General features: G+C 32.8%; 1 protein-coding gene across 2 annotated transcripts in view; it reads left to right on the top strand.

The window, feature by feature from the left end:
- Nucleotides 1-7,703: 7,703 nt before the first annotated feature.
- The window catches only part of LOC142318340 (uncharacterized), a 67,916-nt gene continuing 56,388 nt past the window's right edge, over nucleotides 7,704-19,231 (top strand). For both annotated transcript variants that reach the window (XM_075354926.1, XM_075354925.1), the window contains exon 1: nucleotides 7,704-7,719. In XM_075354926.1, the coding sequence (XP_075211041.1) occupies nucleotides 7,704-7,719 (16 nt within the window). The remainder of the gene's footprint in view (nucleotides 7,720-19,231) is intronic.

The raw sequence follows: 19,231 nt of genomic DNA, 5'->3' as shown, positions 1-19,231 counted from the left end.
TTCTTTAAGCTTCCTTCTACTATTAATCTGAGGCCTAAAATTGCTTACGTTGTCCCTATACTTTTCCTGAAACCAAATTGGTCTTCTCCTAATACTTCTTCCACTCTCTTCTCAATTCCTCTGTATAGAATTCTAGTTAAGAATTTTGATGCACGACTAGTTAAACTTATTGTTCTATATTCTTCACATTTATCTGCCTCTCTTTCTTTGGTATCATGACTATAACATTTTTTTTGAAGTCTGATGGAACTTCCCCTTTTTCATAAATATTACATGTCAGTTTGTATAATCTATCAATCGCTTCCTCACCTGCACTGCGCAGTAATTCTACAGGTATTCCGTCTATTCCAGGAGCCTTTCTGCCTCAGGCATTCCTTGATCATCATCAAGGAAAAATTTATGTATGAGGTGGCAAGAATTTATAAAACTACACAGAGGCGAAATATATTAATTGATAAAGCATTACAGAAGTAGAAAAAAATTGATGATTTCAGAAGAATCTAGAATCTCTATGACCTTTATTTAAACAAGAGTAGTAAAATAGTAGGAACTGATGACATACCATCTGAATTATTCTACTGACTGAGAGAATAGGACATAATAAGCTTTTTTTATACTAGTTAGCATAATTTTTGAGACTGGAGAAATATCTGTCTTTAAAGATTGTAAAATTGTTACCATACCAAAAATAAGAATAGATAAATGTCAGATCGATTGTATCATCAGTTTAGCAACTCATATCTGGAAAATATGTTGCAGATAAGAACATGTGGTAGAAAATGCATCAGATGAAGAGTAGTTCAGTTTTAGAAGATTATAGGGACAAGAGAAGTTACTCTAACCCACAGATTAATTTTAGAAGAGAGAATTAAAAAGAATAAAGTTTCCTATATGCCATTTATGTATGTGGAAAAAACATTTGAGAGCATAAAATGGGAAAGAATATTTTTAGAAATTAGGACTTCAATATGAGGAATGAAGAGGGACTTATAATCTGTATTAGAATCAGATAGCAATGATAAAAGTAGAAAATGAAGATAGACTAGCTCTGAATCAGAGAAAAGTAAAACATGGTTATAATCTGCCCCATTACATAAAAATATAAAGATTTCATGATAACTGTTATTGGCAGAAAATAAATATGAGTCATAAGAACTGAATGACGATTTAGTTCAAAGAAAATAAATTTTTTTATTGATTTGAAAATAAATTGCACTAAAACAAAAATAATGTAATACAAGAGGAAGGAAAGAGAAATTAAAGAATTTTATTGTTAGGATAACAATAAAATTCTTTATTTTACAGTGAATGAAATAACAATCACAACAGTGAATGAAATAGCAATCCAGATATCAAAAACAGACACACATTCTGAGAGAGCATTCTTGCAAAAAAGAGGTCTGCTAGTACAAATACAGATCTACAAGATTTCTTCTTCAGCAGAATATTTTATATTGAATTAAATCTAAAAATTTAATTAATAAAAGTTTAGAGATATTTTTATCTCAGTCACTGATATAAAATGATTTACTGTGCTGCTGTTACAATCTGAAGTTAATAATGAAACTATTAATTTTTTTAATTCTAATTTTGATATCTAAAAGTAGAAGTGGAATAATCTAAATTAATTATTATTAGATTATATTGTTATCAGAATAAAATATATTGCTTCCCCAATCCAATCACAGATTAGAGACATTTTAAATTACCCTAATTTTTTATAGTCCTTTGTGTTCCCTTCTCTCTACTGATGATAGTTTATCATTCAGAATATGCAACTAGCAATCTGAAGAGGAACTTAAAATATGAATTAGAATCAGGAGGTAATGATAAAAGTAGAAAATGAAAACAGACGAGCTCTGAATCAGAGAAAAGTAAAGCAAGGTTATAGTCTGTCCCCATTACATAAAAATGTTAAGATTTATTGATAACTGTTGTCCACATAAAATATAGGTGAAATAGTCATTAAATTTGGAGCATGTTTGACATGGGATTGATTTTTCAAACTTCGAAAGGACTGCATTCCTGTTGGCAAAATTCTATACTATTTGAATATTTTTATTCAATATTCTGTTCAATGTAGTCTTGTAATAATTTGATGATATTTGTACTTAAGTTTGAAAGAGATTAATATGAATTCAAATTAATGAAAAGAGTTTTGAATTTTACAAGGGAATTATTTATTTATACTTAACACAATAAACTGTAAAACAAGAAAATGCTTAAAAATAGTTTGAAAAATTACTGTATATCATCCCCTCTAGTATAAAATCATATCTTCATTTACTCTTTATATAAACAAATCCTTTCTTGTAAGATAGATCCATGTTGTAGTATTATCTGAACGGTAATTACTGGAGGCTAAAGAGAAAGATAAAAGATCCATATTATAAAAGCTTCTGCATTATGAGAAAAAACACTGAATGAGAACGGCAACAGACATCATGTAGAAATCAACAGACTGAAAATAAATGTGTATTGAAAAGCAGAAGATAAAATTGTAAGAATAGCAGTTTTATAAAGTACAAAGAAATAAGAATTGATTTCTATAATAAATGAAATTTTTCTGCATTTGAGCTTGAAAACATGAAAATATATTTTTAGTACGAGCATTCAAAATACCATAAAATATTATTTGGTCTAATATTCATAGAAAAGTTCCCTTAGTTAATTTAAACTATCACCTCAGGCCACAATTTAAATTAACTTGCTTCAGAAGACCTTCTAAAATATACTGTCAATAACAAACTTATGCCAAACATTACAATCTCATTGGAAGTGACACTAGTGATATAAGAATGAATTGTATTAGCAGGAGGAAAGGTATTAGGGTTAAAATTTTATGAGAAAGATAAAATGGATTCAAAACTTATGCAAGTAATTTTCATAAATATCAATATAAACAAAAATGGAGCATTAACATTTTAAATTGTCAATAAGATCTCTTTATAGACAAATTTTAAAATCTTCTATTGATATGTAGCTTTTTTAGTGGTAGATGCACAACAAGTATAGTCTGCATTGAAACAAATATAGGACATTAGAATTGTTAAATTATTTTATAAATCATTCATGCAGGCAGTTTCAAATTGAAAAGTAAACAGATTTGAATACTAAATTAATGCCACTTAACTTATTTGAAGTAAAAATGTTACTTCTCCATTTGTAAACAGAAGTAATCAAATGGATGTTGCTGTTACCTGTGATTGTAACTTATCTGTTACTGATGTGTATAAATTATCTTGTTAAAAAACTCCTGTAAAAAGAAGTTCCTCTATTTGACTCAAACATTTTATGCATGTTCAAAGATTACTTCTCAGTAAAAGAATTGTTTCAGATTATTTTTTTATCTTATAGGGAAATTTTTCTGATTGTCTCATTGTTAGTTTCTTCCAGGTAATCTGGAAAGGAAGTTTTTTTTTATAAGAATGATAATCACATTGTCTACACAGATGATCTGATTTTTTATTTTTATTTGTTCTTGTCACTATATTATAAATAAATATATATATATATATATATATATATATATATATATATTTGTTTATAATATTGCATTAAGTCACCTAATATTTCAAGAATTTTTGAATAAAGTTAATCAGAAAATTCATGATAAAAAATAATATAATTCCCTTATTCCAAGAAGCTATTTCAATCTTAAATCACACATAGTAGCAGTGTCTTTATATCATTTCTCTGCTTGTCTATTCTTATTTTTATGAAAATGGAAATTTCTTGCCATTTTAATTTTTAGTGCTTTTTTCATGAAACCTATCTATAAATTAAACAAAAAATAAAACTAAAACATTTAGAATGATATAAATTGTTTTAAAATAATAACCTGACAAAAATCTTTACTGAAAATTCCAAATTAATATTTTTTTCAGTTTTTCTTAGAATTTTGACTTAATTCTGTGGCAGCAGTACAAAATAAAAATAACTTAACCCGTAATTCGGGCAAACTTCAAAAAGTCAACATTTTAAGAGTCTTAACTTGTTTTTAATTTCTTAAAAAAAACTTTATTTTTTCATTCATCACAAGCAATCGAACTATTGATACAATAGCCTGATTAGTGTACAACCTACAGGATTCTTTTAACAAGTGAATAGAACCATTGGACAACAGTAGATTAGATGAGATGATGATGATAGTAGGAAACAATTCTTTAAATATACAAAAATAGACAATAATATGATCTTCATTATTGACTACAATGATTTATTGAGATTAATTACTTTTGTTTTAAGAAAAATGTACCTTTGGTTCATGAAAATATAAATTAAGTTATAAAATAAAGTGATATCTTTAAGTTATCAATGAAAGTGTTTGGATGAGATGGTACTGACCAACATGTCTAACTCGGTGAAGAAAAATTAAAATTATTTTTTTGTGTGAAAGTAAACTACAAAATGTAACAGTGGTCTACCTTTGTTGTTTACTCTGCTATTGTTGCTTGGTTTAATGGCCAGTTATAAAAAATCAAAATGAGTACTGCTATCACCTTGCTTAAAATCTGTCTTAAATGTCAATAATTCAGTTAAAAACTATACAAATTTTGTATTTAGTGTTCGAATTAAGTCAGATATTAATTTTAGAGTATACTATTAATCACATGAGTGAAATCTGAATCAAAGAGAGCTAGTTTATAATAATCAACCAAAATCTCTATTTATTTGTTAAGTATTAGAGAAAATTTATTTAATATGATATGGATGATATACATTTACATCTTATAAATTCTTAAGTTAACATAACATGGTAAGAGTTCATACTTAAATTCATGGTTGGCCCATATATTAAAGTTTGCAGAATTCCATCGCTGATGGAAAACCATTATGGGTTTCGCCCTGAAAAAGGCATCGAGGATGCCATACTTCATATGATGTGTGTGGCCAGTGAGGCGGAATATGTCTTGGGGATCTTCCTAGACATTTCCAGAGAATTTAACAATCTCTGGTGGCCTTCTGCCATTTTCCAATTATAGAGGCGAGGATGCACTGAAAATGAACTGCAGCTGCTGAAAAGTTATTTCAGTCATCGGGATGTGTTGTTCTGCAAGGGCAGCCATGAAGTATGGAAGACGCTGTGTAAGGGTTGCCCCGGCAGTGAGTTGGGTACTTTCTTGTGGATGGTGGAGTTTGACTCTCTCTTCTGCAGCTAAGGTTGCCCAGTGTGTGTTTTGTGGCCTATGCAGACGATGGACTCCTGTTGGTTGAAGGATGCTCGTGGAGGGAGGTCGAGTTCAGGGCCACTCATGCATGCAGGATGCTTGAGCTGTGGGCTCATCAACACACGATGACTTTCAGCACAGAGAAGGCCATGATGACGCTCCTCAAAAACTGTTTGGTAGAGAGTCAACATTTATAATAGTTACATTTTTACTTATTTAAGTATTATATAATTAGTAAATTATCTCACATTAATAAATTTAAAATTGTGTACATATATTTAATGTTTAAAGAGTATTATAATTAATATATTTATATTTAGTTTAACATTTTAAGTTACATCCTTTACTGCTTGATTTAGACTAAAAATACTATTAGAAAAAAAAAATAATGTAAAACAGCTGTTGAACTCAACTAGAGTAACAAATTTATATGCTTTACATAAGTAAGAAGTAAAGAGTTAGATAGTTTATTTACCATTAATAAGGAGGACATGAGACTGAATACAGGGTGCTTGAGCTGTGAGCTCAACACACATGACTTTCAGCCTGGAGAAGACCATGATGATGCTCCTTAAAGGCCTTTTGGTGGAGAGTTAACGAGTTCAAGTATTGATGTCAGGCCATAGAATAAAGTACACTCAGGTTCAGAAGTACTTCGGGGTGTAGGTTAATGAGAAATTTCAGTTCAAGAGGCACCTTTAATACATTGCAGAAAAGGCTTGTAGTAGCTTTTTTTGGTATCTGATATGTGGTCAATCCGTGTTGGGCTCTCAATTTTTATGCTCTAAGCATCCTGTACAAGGGTGTGTGTGACGCAATTATGTTGTATGCTGTGCCAGATCAGCTGATTTTGGGAAAACGCATTCACCACTAGACCAACCCGGTGGGTTTACGGCTTTGAACCTAGCAAGCTTAAAGTAGTCCCAAAATACTTTCAAACAGTTAAATTTTCATTGTGATAAAATTCATGTATGAAAGTCAATGAAAAATAAATATAAATGTTGAAATTGAAAATACAGTCATCTCAGTTAAATCTTTTGCAAAAACTCATAAATGTAGGCTAGTTTCTGCTCTGATGAAGCACATTTTCATCTTGACAATGCATTTAAAAACAAAATTGCTGTGTTATTGACAATTAAAAGTCTACAGGAATTTCTGCAATAACCTTTGCATGATCAAAGTTAACAGTTTAGTAAAATTTGTTCTCACTTAGTTGGGCCTTGTTTCTTGATACCCAATTATTCATGAAATGCAAAGTCCTTATTTATTGACTTTGTTAGAGAAAAAAGTCCAATAGCTACAGGGCAATCATTGTATAAGTTGTTACTTCACAGTGAACTAAGCTCCATTACAGATGCTGTCACAGATGTGCTACCTTGAAGAGTAATATTACTAATTAGCACCAAAAGTTATCAGGTGTTCCTGTTCAACCCTGAATTAATTTTTTCAAAGCATTGAGCGGTTATAATGCCTCCAATATTAATTTTTTAAGTTAAAGTAAGATATATATAGTGTTCTCTAGTTTCTGGAGGTAGGTTTATTTTCCCTGCCTCAAATGTTTATAATAGATTAATTGTATAAAATGAAATACTATTATTCGATAATAAAGTATTATATTAAAATAGTTCATTCTCCATAACAGAAGATATAATATAGATGCCTTGTTTTAATCAGTTTTTGAACAAAGTACGTTTGATACCTCATTTAATGGGTTTCAAACAATTTTGAAATGTAAATGCAAATGGTGGATGGTAGGAAAATATCTACCAATCACTATTTTATATTCTCAATCATATACGTAAGTTACTTTGGTAATTAAAAAAGTTAGATATGTATTTTATAAGTTAGTGAGGCCACTCTGGTATTACACGCACACAAAGAAATTCGTCATTCAAACATTTTAACCTCCTTCTGGTTCTGTCAGGTAAAAGATAATATATTTCGAATGGAGAGCGGTGCGGGTGTTTAACTTCAGTACTACCATAACATGTTTATTTAGTGAACTGTAACTAGGGTTCCTTTCCCCAAGAAAATTGTGAAAGTTGAATACTAATTTCAATTCTTTAAATAATAGGATGACATTAACCTAATTAACGTGTACTTTAATTCGATATTACTAAAATTGAATTAAATTCCGAAGATGTATTAATATAACTTTTTTACTTCATTGTGTTGGCTAAACATTGTTGAAGTTATTGTATTTTTAAATTCTACGTCAAAGACAATTAAGAGAAAAGTATTTTAAAAGGTTTAAAGTGCTATATAATTTTTTTGTTGAAATGTTTTTCTTAAAAGTGAAGCGTTTTGTCAGAAAATTTAGAGGTTTAAAATTATTTTGATTAAAACCCTTAATTTCTAGTACATTGTTTCGAATAATTCTTTGTAACCTGCAGGTAATTTAGAAAAACAACTGAAAATGAAAATCCAGTAACTTGATTTTAAATTTTACGAATAAGTTACATGACAGCATTAAGACACCAGTGACATGTTTTCGACCAATCAAATCTGATTCAGTTGCCCACAGCAACAAAGATGGCTGAATACGAAGGTAGGTGTAAACATGTGTATTTACTATTTATTATAGATTACTTGATAAATTGCTTCTATAATTAAAATTTATGTTAGAAAATAACAAATCGGAATTTTTTTTTATGAAGCGATTTATTTTTCAGGTTGCTGAACAGTCATTAAAATTTTATCTCTAACCTTGAATGTCACTTGTTTATTTGGTAAAACTTCACTGAATAGTAAGTGCGAGATTTGAAATAATCAGCCTTGCGCCTCATTATGAATGTTCATTATTAATTTTTAAGATTCAGATGTGTACTGTTAGTTCATTTATTTAATTAAACGTATTTTGTTGCTCATCAAATATGCAGGCTGGAAACCTACACAACTGTCACTAAATTACACATACACTATATAAGGAAACTTGTCTTGAAGTTGTAGGTTATGGAAATGATAAGCACTGTTGCTTCATTACTCGGTGATGTTAGCTAATATTAATTCTTGTTTACGTGCTACTTTTCTGTTGTAATGACAAGGTAGAACATGCCTAACCTAACAAACTTGAATGATCGTGTGTGTGATGTTACATTGCTATCGTACGACATTTTGTAAAGTTGCAAATCTTAGATAATTTCAAATACCCATTTTTCCGTGTTTTTTCTATTTGACGTAACATTTCTTGTAATTAACTTTTCAATTGTCATATCTATAGCAAACTTTACTTTGTACAGGTGAAAAAATGTAGTTTTTAATACATATGTTATTTCTCTGAATAAAATTTATTAAAAATGTATTATTCATCTAATGGGTACATGCTATTAATTGTAGTCTCTCTCTTTCTTTATATAATTAAGTTTAAACACATTTGCAAAATATTTTATTAACTCTATGGTGATAAAATTCTATTTAATTTTATATATGATTATATCCTTGTTAGTGTCTTAATACAATTTTGTAATCTTATTTGTATATGAGAAATAGTAAATTAAACAATTTCCATTTTTTTAAGAAATAAAAACCTCATTACTTCTATTTTAGAGTTCTGTTGTTTATATTTTTCTTACTTTCATCACCACCCACAAAAATAGCATTACATTGACTAATTGTTTTTAACAAATTAATTAGTGCACAAAGTATTACATAAGTGGGTTAGAAGTAATAGAATTAGTGGCACTTATGCAGTTTGTTCCACCCCAACGTTTTTAATGAGCATTTCCAATTAAAGTTAAGTTAAGTGTTACAGTAATTTTAAGGATCTTGGATACACCCATTATATAGTCAATCATTCTAAAAATTTTGTTGACCCTCAAACTGGTGCATATACCAATCACATCGAATCATCATGGCAAAAGGCCAGAAAAGCATAAGCAATGTTACGGTACCCACAAAGAATTTTTACAGTCATATTTGAGCGAATGTATGTGGTGTAAATAGTATTTTGATGTTTTTTTATTTTTGAAAAACGTATTTCTGAGGAATATTCTTGCAATTAAAGTTTTGTTTGATGTTTGTATTTTCCAATTAAAATTTGGTTAATCAGGTCTTTCTGTTTCAGTTTGATGCACATTAAGCATTTTTCATTGTTTTCACATTTTGTGCATTGTCATAACAAGTAAAGTTTTGTTTGGGGTGGAACAAACTCCATAAGTACCTAATTAATATATGAGAAAGTAGAATTTACATGGACATTCAAAGGAAAATTAAAAAAATCTTTTCAGGTACCTGTCTACATCAGATTTTTATGGTTTTAACAAAGGAATTAAAATATCAATTACTAACCTTTCTTCTGGAGGTCAATTGGACACAGTTTCAAGTATTCTTTCAAATAATCACTGCTCTTGTATCAGGAAACACCACAAACTCTAAGAGTTACATCAGAGTTAATACGCGTTAATACGAATCTTGTCATAATAATTTTTTTCTGTAATAAAACATTAGGGATGTAAGGTTGCTTCTTGATTGGACCTATGAAAACTTTGAATTTTGTCTTGTAGGACAAATGTAAAGTTCTCTGCGAAATCACATAGCATAATACGAACATCTTTTGATAAATTTTTCTTGAGTTCTTTCAAGTATTTTGACTGTGCTTTTGAAATTAAGTGATGTTTCGTTAATGTACATTGTTGCACAATGTTATACGTACATTGTGTGTACCAGCTGATCCAGATAACACACACCACCTAGGCTGAAAGGAGCTAAAAGCTGATATACCAATTTTATTATCAGGGTATTTTTGTTTAAAATTTAACAAATAACTCATTCAAAGAATACAGTGTTAGTCATTTTTGTTTGTAAACTTTATGACCCAACGATACACATTTCTTTTTTCCGGGTTACAATCGACTATTGTCATCATCTTTACATTAGATTCTTCACATATCCTTTGTTAAGACCAAGAGCTTGGTAAAAGACTGATGATCTTATTTTTTCTTCTTTTTTTAGCTAATTTACTCTATTCTTTTAACTGTTCAATCGGTTTCTTGTATTCATTTGACAAATCTTCTTCACCTTCTTTATCTGTTTCCTCTATCAGTCAAATTCTCATTGAAAGAAGAAGTCAACTTTCTTTTGACAGCTGAACTTATTTTTTCTGTTTTAGTTTTCACTGCTGTCTGATGTTTTCTTTTACTCAGTTTTAGGTAATTGTGAGCCTGAACGTCCTCAGCCTTAATCATTTTCAAATTGAAGCATGTTGAAAAACATGTCATAATTAATAAAAATACAAGTTTCAAAAGTCAGAAGATTGAAATTACCTTAGTATTCTTCCTCAGAAACAGTAGTGGAAGTAGTGTTGTTATCAGCTGTTTTGGACAACTCCATCATATAGTCAGGATACAATGAAGCTGATAGCATTTATATATTTGTATATTTATGTTAATTAGATGAGGTTAACGAGCATAGGTTATGTTTGGTTAGGTTATTGATATAGTGCGCGATATGTCATTACACGGAATCAACATAATCTAATAAACATGACCTACACTTGCTAACCTAGTCTGATTAACATAAAAATAAAAATTATATACGATAAGTTATATGTGTAGGGATTTTATTTTTATTCATGCAAACAATTTGATTTCAGTAGAGGTTAATGCTACTGCCATTACAGATTCTGATGAAGAATAATGAGGTAATTGCAGTCTTATGACTTTTGAAATTTGTGTTTTTATTAATTAAATAACATATTTTTCAACGTACTTCACTTTGAAAAAGATTAAGGTTGAGGACGTTCAGGCTCACAATTACCCAGTTTTATTATTTTGGATGCAGGGGATAGATTCAGTGATTTGCATACTGTATCTATTACATTTAAACTACTACCTTCGCCAACGAAGGATTTTTCAATGTCTGTTTCTGGATGGTAATATATGTCGATGTCACTTGTCTTTTCTTCTATAACTACACCAAAAAGTTTTAAGTGATTTACCAGGGATTAATGTTCAAGAAATATTTCTCTTAAACTTCTTTTTATAGGCTTTCTGTGAATACGTAGAGAATCACACAGATTCTGTCAAATATATGATGGTAATAATTAAGGTACTTAATTTTATGACAAGTTACAGGTAGTTTCTAGTTCACTTGATAATCGAAGTTCCAATAATAGTTGTTTACTCATCCTCAAATCACTTAATTTATATATTTTCTTAGAAAAAGGCTGGTAATCAGGCATATGACACAATTCACCAGTTAATAATTATACAGAGCACTCTATAATAATAAAAAATGTTACATAACCTGAAAAACAAAACATTAATATTTCACAAGTTAACTTCGCAACAGTTGACTGCACAATAAAGAAAAAAGCAACTATGAATCCTTAAGGTGGCCAGAACCGTGGTCTCTACCCTAATTGTGTGATGGGAAGTTTACTTGTCCAGACCTGAATGCATTGGTAGTAGTGGGAGTCTTACAAGTTCAGACCTGAATGCAGCTATTTGATACTGTACAGCTACCAATCAATGCGTTCAGGGCTGAACTTGTAGACTCCCAACCACTGCTAATGCATTCAGGTGCGCGCGTGGATGCACCTGAATGCATTGTACTCACCTCCATCGCACGCACCTCCAGATTGTACTCCAGATTTTGAAGTATAAGTTAACAAAAAATTGCTTAATATTACTTATGTGTTATTTAGATTTCTACTACAAGCAGTGGAATATTTGCTCTTAATAGCGCTTCCTGAAATTTTAGCTAAATTTAAAAATTTATAACTAAAAAACTAATAAAGTTTCAGTGATTAAATTTTAAACACTTATTACAACCCAATGAAAGAATGTTTCCTGAAAATTTTGAATTTTTTTAAGTTTGTCCCTTCTGAGATGTTTCAGATTGAAAATACCCGATTTTAGAAAAATCGCAATGTTTGAAGACCCATTAAAAAAAAGGATCTCTAAAGCCTGAAACTGTTTAGGGAAGTAGTACACTATAAAGACTATATCCAGAAAAAAAATTGAAGGCTAGTCTTAGTTTTATATTTAACATTTTTCATTTTAAAAGAGAAGGTTTTTAGTTTGTAAACATTAACATTTACCAATTTTTTGTTTACTTATAGTTAAGTAGGCCTAAATATATGCTGAACAGAAAATATTGTACGTTTTATGCCCTTTAACATGGTTTTTTGTTTGAACTGAATATCTTTAAAAACCAAGTAAAAACTAACCTTTGTAAAATGAAAAGTAGGCTGATGCACAAATACAAAATGGCCACTCAAAAAAAAACTGAACATCTAAAAAAATTAATGAATACCCGCTTTTATTTCAGAGTAAAGTACAAACTTAGGTGAGTTCAATGCGTGACACTAGTAGGAAAGGTTGAGTTTGTATGTAGGCTTCACTATTTTGATATTTATTTGATGTAACTTTATTGCTGTATTATAGTTTGTTAGTTGATTGTGTTCACTATGATTTGGTTTGTGGTTTTGTACTTGTTTTAGGGCTTCTGGAGTGTTTTATTAGTCTTGTTTGATATTAATTTGTGTAGATAGCTTGTCATGCTATCTAGGCTAGTTTGGTGTGTAATTTAAATTCCCTTTGAACTACAAACCTGGGGGTGAAACCATCATTTCTACTGTGCTTTGTTGTATGTTTAGTGTTACTCCAGTTTCTGAAATTTATTTATTATTAAGTTAGTTGTTATTTTCTTTTTAACAGCAGTTGTTGGTACCAATCATCTTTATTTGTATGTAGCTTGTTATTGGTCAATGTCATTGGTGTATGTGCTTGTTATTGGCCAATTGTTTTTATGTGTCCATGTTTATAGTTTGTAAGCAAACATTGTTTTTGTTTATTTTGGGTTTAGTGTTAATTAATTACGACTGTTACGATACTGTTTTTAGTTGTGTTTATGATTTCGGAAATGTCTGAAACTGAAGTAAAAAAGGGTAAGTCCAAGTGGGCTAAACCTCACGAAGAGATTATGGAGACGATTGAGGTTAGGCTTGACGACTCTTATCTGCTTTTGGGGATGAGGAGTCACGAGCAAGTGCTTCCGGTTCTTCGCAGGCTGGGAAGGGTACAGATCAATTAATGATGAGAAGTTTTCTGAAGGTAATATGGAGGTATGTCCCATTAGTGCAGGTGTTGGAAGAGAAGTACGACTTCTTGATTCAATGTTTGGAAAACCCAAGAGGTGCTAAAGCTAATGTGCTAGGTAAAATCCTCTCTAAAATCAGGGAACTCAAACCCATTGTTGAGGCTTTGGCTCAAGGTTATGAAAGATTGGCTACTAAGCCTGAGGTAAGGGAAAAGTTGTGCGGGAAATAGTTTCCGCCCCTCCTATGGTTCCACAGCAGGGGTTGCCTAAGGGTAAATGGTACACAGAGGTCCTGAAAGGGAGGTAGGTGGGAAGCTAGTCTGTCCCATAAGCAGCCAGAGGTTGTGTTCTTCAACCTAAAGGAAGGGCCAACTTCTAAAACAACTAAGGAGATGGATGAGTTTCAGGCTGTCCTTTGACATAAAGAGGCAGAACCTGAGAATTTGTAATATTAGAGGGTCAAAGAAGGGTTTAGGACAAAGAAACTGTGAGGGTCATTTCTGATTCCATTAAAGTCAGAAAGTTTGACATGAAAGTCGACCCTAAAGGCCTGAGGCATCCTCAAGTGATTGTTTATGACATAGATCAATGGTTGTCTGAGGAAGAATTAATGGCTCTTCTTAGAAAGCAAAATACTCGGATGAGGCTATATTCAAGTCTGAATATCGATTGTTATTAAGTCGGGTAGGCATAAGGCGGAGCACTACCATGGGATTTTTGAAGTTAGTCCTAAACTTTTCGGCAGCTTCACTGCGGAGGGCAGGTTGTTTGTAGACTTCCCTTCATGTAAGGTGATGGAGTATTTAGATGTCCAGCGCTGTTTTAAGTGCTGCAGGTTTACTCACAGGGCTAAGTTCTGTGAACATTGTGCAGTTTGTGCTCATTGTGGTGATGAAGAACACATGTGTGAGGAGTGTAAAGAAGTCGGAGGGGCTGACTTGTGTTAATAGCAAACGTCTGCAGAAGGATCATAAGCACTTTGTGAACAGTAAAGATTGTGGGTGTTATCAGAGAATTCTCAACATGTACTATAATTTTATTTCATTAAATGATTGGATTTGGTCTGTTGAATGCTCAGAGTGCTTAACATTGCTCAGGTTGAGTTTGGAGAGATTGCATTACGTAGAGGTTTGGATGTTGTTTTGTTGGAGCATCCATATATTGTGTCCAGTGATCTGCCAGGTTTTTCTTTTTGGAAGAGGTTCTATTGTGGTTCTGAAAGCATATCCATTGTTTTGTGCAGAAGGGAACTTGATTGTGTCTATTCTATAGCTCTCGGATAATCATCATGTCATTGTCCGTGTGGATGTTCAGAACGTGCATCTGTATGTTGCTAGTTCATATTTTCAGTATAGAGATCCTGTTGATCATCATCTTGAGGTTTGGAATAAAATCTTATTTTATTCCAGATTCTGTGGCACTGGTCCATTCCTTATAGGTGCGGATGTAAGTGCTAAGTCACTCTTGTGGCATAGTGGTGTCACCAATGTTAGCAGTGAATTAATAGAGGGCTTTTTGGCTCAGCATGATGTACAGGTATAACATACATGGTGAATTGCCCACCTACATAGGTATGGTAGATGGGCATCGATTGTTTGGTGGAACGAACATTGATGTTACCTTTGGTAGATTTATCCCTGCCAATGTTTGTAATTAGAAGGTAGTTGATGATTGCTCGAGTGATCATCGATTGATTGTCTATGAGATTACTGGTGGCTTGATTGAGCACTACTGATGTAATGTTCTGGTTCAGCAGGGTCGTTTCATGCAAATGCGTGTGGACTGGAAGAAATTTGTTGAGTTACTTTTGAATAGACTCTGAATTTTGTATCGGAGACTGGATGTCTTGGATTTGGAAGATATGGCAGTTGATTTGTCGGCGGCTTTTCTTGATGCCGCTGAGTGTTCAATTCCTCGAAGTTCTGGTCGACAGAGGATTACATCATGTTGGAACAGGGAGCTGTCTGGCATGAAGTGGTTGGTTTGTTGTTTGCAGAGAGCTTCTCAATGTTAGGGTGATCCAGAACGATGGGCTGTCCTTGTTGCTGAATACAGGACGCTGAGATGTCATTACTTTCATACAGTCCGAATTGTGAAAAGGGTCATCTGGCTTTTCTTTGTTCATGAGCAGGGGAACAGGGATTCTTGGGGTGTAGTATATAGGGTCTTCGAACACAAACGACGAAAGGACATTTCTGTCTGCTCTGTTGACCAGGTTTGGTGTAATTTCAGATACTTGTGAGATATTACACAAATTACTAGACTATTTACTGCCTGATGATAGTGAAGCTGGAGAGACCACATACCATCTGCAAGTGTGGCGAGAGGTTGCTGAATTCCATGGGGGTGCAATTTCTTGGGAGATCACTGAGGCTGAGGTGAATCACGCTATCTGTAGTTTAGGTAGGGGTAAGGCCCCAGGTTTTGGTGGAATAACGGCAGAGCTCCCTGTTCACTTGGTTTGGGTAAGTGTGAGAGTTGTCAGACATTTATTTAATAAATTGTTGTTTGGAGGATTCTTCCGTATGTGCTGGATTATGAAATTTTTGTATAAAGATGGCGACAAGGATCCTGCTGTTAGTTCATCGTATAGGCCTCTCACATTACTTATGGTTATTGGGAAAGTCTTTAAAAAGGTTCTGTATCTGTGTATAAATGAAGAGTTAACCTCGAAAAGATTGTTGATGGAGAATTAGTACGGGTTTCATTCCAGAAAGGGTATGGAGGACGTCATACTCCATGTGAAGAGTGTGTTAACAACTAGTGAGACAGAATATGTCATGGGGATTTTCCTGGAGCATTTAATAATCTATGGTTGGCTTTCTTCTATTTACCAACTCGAAAACAGGGAATGTACTGTAAGTGAATTTCAAGTTATGCAAAGTTACTTCAGTCATTGGGATTTGCTGCTCCGTGAGGGCAGCAATGAGGTTGGCAAGATGCTGTCTGAGGGGTGTTCCCAGGGCAGCGTGTTGGGTCCATTATTATGGGTGGTGGAGTTTGATTCTCTCCTGCAGCTAAGGTTGCCCAGCGGGTGTTGTATTGTGGCTTAAGCTGACGATGGGCTCCTGCTGGTTGAAAGAAGCTCGCGGAAGGAGGTTGAACTCCAAGACATTTGGGCTTGCAGGATGCTGGAGCTGTGGGTTCATCAAAAGTTGACGTTTAGCTGTGACAGACCACCATGATGCTCCTCAAAGGCTGTTTAGCAATGAGTCGGCATGTCTGTGTTTCAATGGCAGGCCAGTATATAAAGTATGTTCAGGTTCAAAAGTACCTCAGGATGTTTCTTGATGAGAAACTACAATTTAAGAAGCATTTTCAATATGTCGCGGAGAGGGCCTACAATGCCTTCTTTGTTATTTGACGTGTGGTCAATCCTGGGCATATGTGAGGCTCTTGTTCTATATTCGGCGCCTGTTTGGGTGGATAGACTAATAAAATACAAAAAGTTATTGGGACATATTATTAAGGACTCACCGCCTAATATTGTTAATGGTAACGGGTAGTTACCGCACTATTTCATGGGAAGTAGTCTTGGTGATTGCAGGTGTGAAATTGATAGACTTGATTGCGTCCGAGAAGCAGCAGCAGCAGTGGTATGTTGCTAAAATGTCGGGTGAGTTGACTTCGGATAAAGTTTGAGAAATTGAACAACATGGCAGTGCCTTGTGGAAGGTCAGATGGTAAGGGTTATACGCATGGTTTCTCTCCAAATGTTGTTGGTTTGTGGGACGCCTCTTGGGTGCACCCTAATAGATATGTGACACAATTTATTTTCGGCCATGGTGCTTCTAGGGACAGACTGCAGAAATTCAGCCTGGCAGATTCTGGGATGTGTCCGCAGCGTGGACAATTGGATGACACCTACCATTTCTTTATGAGTGCTCAAAGTATGAGTTAATGCTTAAGTAGACCATTTGTCAGGTTGATCATATGGGTTGGCGTTGGATCTCCGTGTAAACTGGAGGAGCCAAGCTGAATGGGCTATAATGGTGAGTGGGTTAATGAAAGGAAGGGGATTTAGAGCTCTCCTTGGATTTCTCTTGTATTCTGTTTTTGTTGATGTTTTGTTTTATAAATTATATTTTTGTTGTGTTGTTGTTCTTTTCCTTTGTTTTGTTTTGTTTCAATGTTACTGTGTTGTTATTGTTCTGTGTAATATTTTTATTTTTCGTGTTGTGTGTTGAACTCACTTTTACCTTCTATGGGTAAGTGTTCAGTTCCTTTCAGTCTTGCTTAAGACTTGGTGAGTTGTGTTTTGTTTTGAGTTCATTAAGTAGTTGTACACCAATGGGAATATCAGTCGTGGCATCCTGGCCAAGGCAAACCGGAATATGTCAAAAGCCGAGGTTTCAAAGATGACCCTCTGGTAAAGCCCATAAGGGCTCAGAATGGAGGGGGAGGCAGAGAGTGTCTTCCCCTACAGGATCAGTACAAACTTAGGTTAAACAAATTAAAAATATATAAATTTTAACAGCAACCTTTACAAATTAAATTGGTTGATTTGATATACCTGTTAACAACTCGTTCCCAGAGATAACACAGTGCTACTTACTAACAAGGCATATACCAAGACATAGACAGGTTGATAACAATTATTTCTTTCCTATTTTTAATTTAATTGTTATTCTGTTTCTATTTTTATTGAAGGTGAATATTCAATTATTTATCATTCTTGTCATTGTTTAATCACTTAAATCTGTCAGACAATCTATGTACATAAATAAATAAAATGATTCAGTTATAATGAGAAGGAATATAAAAAAAATAAACCCAAAACTTCATGGACTTGATATATGTTAATTTAAAAATTAATAATTAACAAAGTTGAACCAATATCACCCAATATTACTTTTATGATTGGAATGTTCTGATAATCACTTTTTTTTTAATTGATAGAACCTACTTGATAAAGCTTATTCTACACTTCAGATTAATGCTATTTGGTAGTATGATGTATCTGTTGCGGTTAGATTTTGAAAATTTTATAGCATTATGATTGCTTCAACCTAATATTTTTCATACTAACTGCTGGCTAAATAATGTAATGGTTAGTGTGCTGGCTTCTAGATCACTTTCTCTTAGGTTCAGTCCCTGACAAGGATGTGGGATTTTACCAGACATTATCTCTCTCATCAACTCATCTTTCTCATTAAAATAATTGGAAAAGCAAATCTGAGATTGCATAGTAAAAGAAAACCTGCATATTATGGTCTAATATTAAAATAAATAACAATCTTAAACTTAACCAAAATGTTAGTTATATTCATGTTTTCGGAATGGAATTTTATATGTTACTGAAATTTTCTGATCTTTTATATCCATGATGTATTATTATATTTAAAAAAATTGATGCTTCTGGTAACAGTCTATGATAAAGCTTAATGTAAAGTAAAAGTTAGCTCTTGAGGTAGCTTATTCAAATCTGCCAGGAAATATACAGAGATTTCACAAATTTTTAACCATCATCCATCATGTCAAAGGTTTTGACGCAAGTTATTTCAATCTTCCAGATTGAATATATCAAGCAAATTGATAACTGATGAAAAAAGCAAAAAAAAAAAATTGGCCTACTATCCTCCATCCCTGAATGAAATTGCCCAAATAAATAGCCAAAGTGACATGCTTATGTAATGGAAACATCTAATTAGTTAAAGAATATGCCATGAGTCCAGAAACTACAAAACAGAAAAAAAAGGTTTTTCTTCTACCCCATTTATTTGGGTTTGAATAAAACCAAACATCATCAGAAGGTACTTTAGCGACCAAAACGGCATCAAATTACGTGAAAAAAATTTTAACTACCCTCTGATTAAAATTTTAAGATATGATCTCAAGAGATCCATATCTCCCTTGACCAATTATGACCAGAATTAAATGACATTAATGTCCTGTATGTAGAAATCATCATAGCAGACTTCATCCAAATTGATCCATCCAGTCTTGAGATATCAAGAAAAAACCAGGATCGTACAACAAGAATTGTTCCAAAAGTAATGCGCCCTGACATAACGCTAAAA

This window comes from Lycorma delicatula, chromosome 1, assembly GCF_047948215.1.
Source record: "Lycorma delicatula isolate Av1 chromosome 1, ASM4794821v1, whole genome shotgun sequence".
Classification (NCBI taxonomy): Eukaryota; Metazoa; Arthropoda; class Insecta; order Hemiptera; family Fulgoridae; genus Lycorma; species Lycorma delicatula.
The sequence above is the reverse complement of the archived record's forward strand: the minus strand, read 5'-3'. Positions and strand labels throughout refer to the sequence as shown.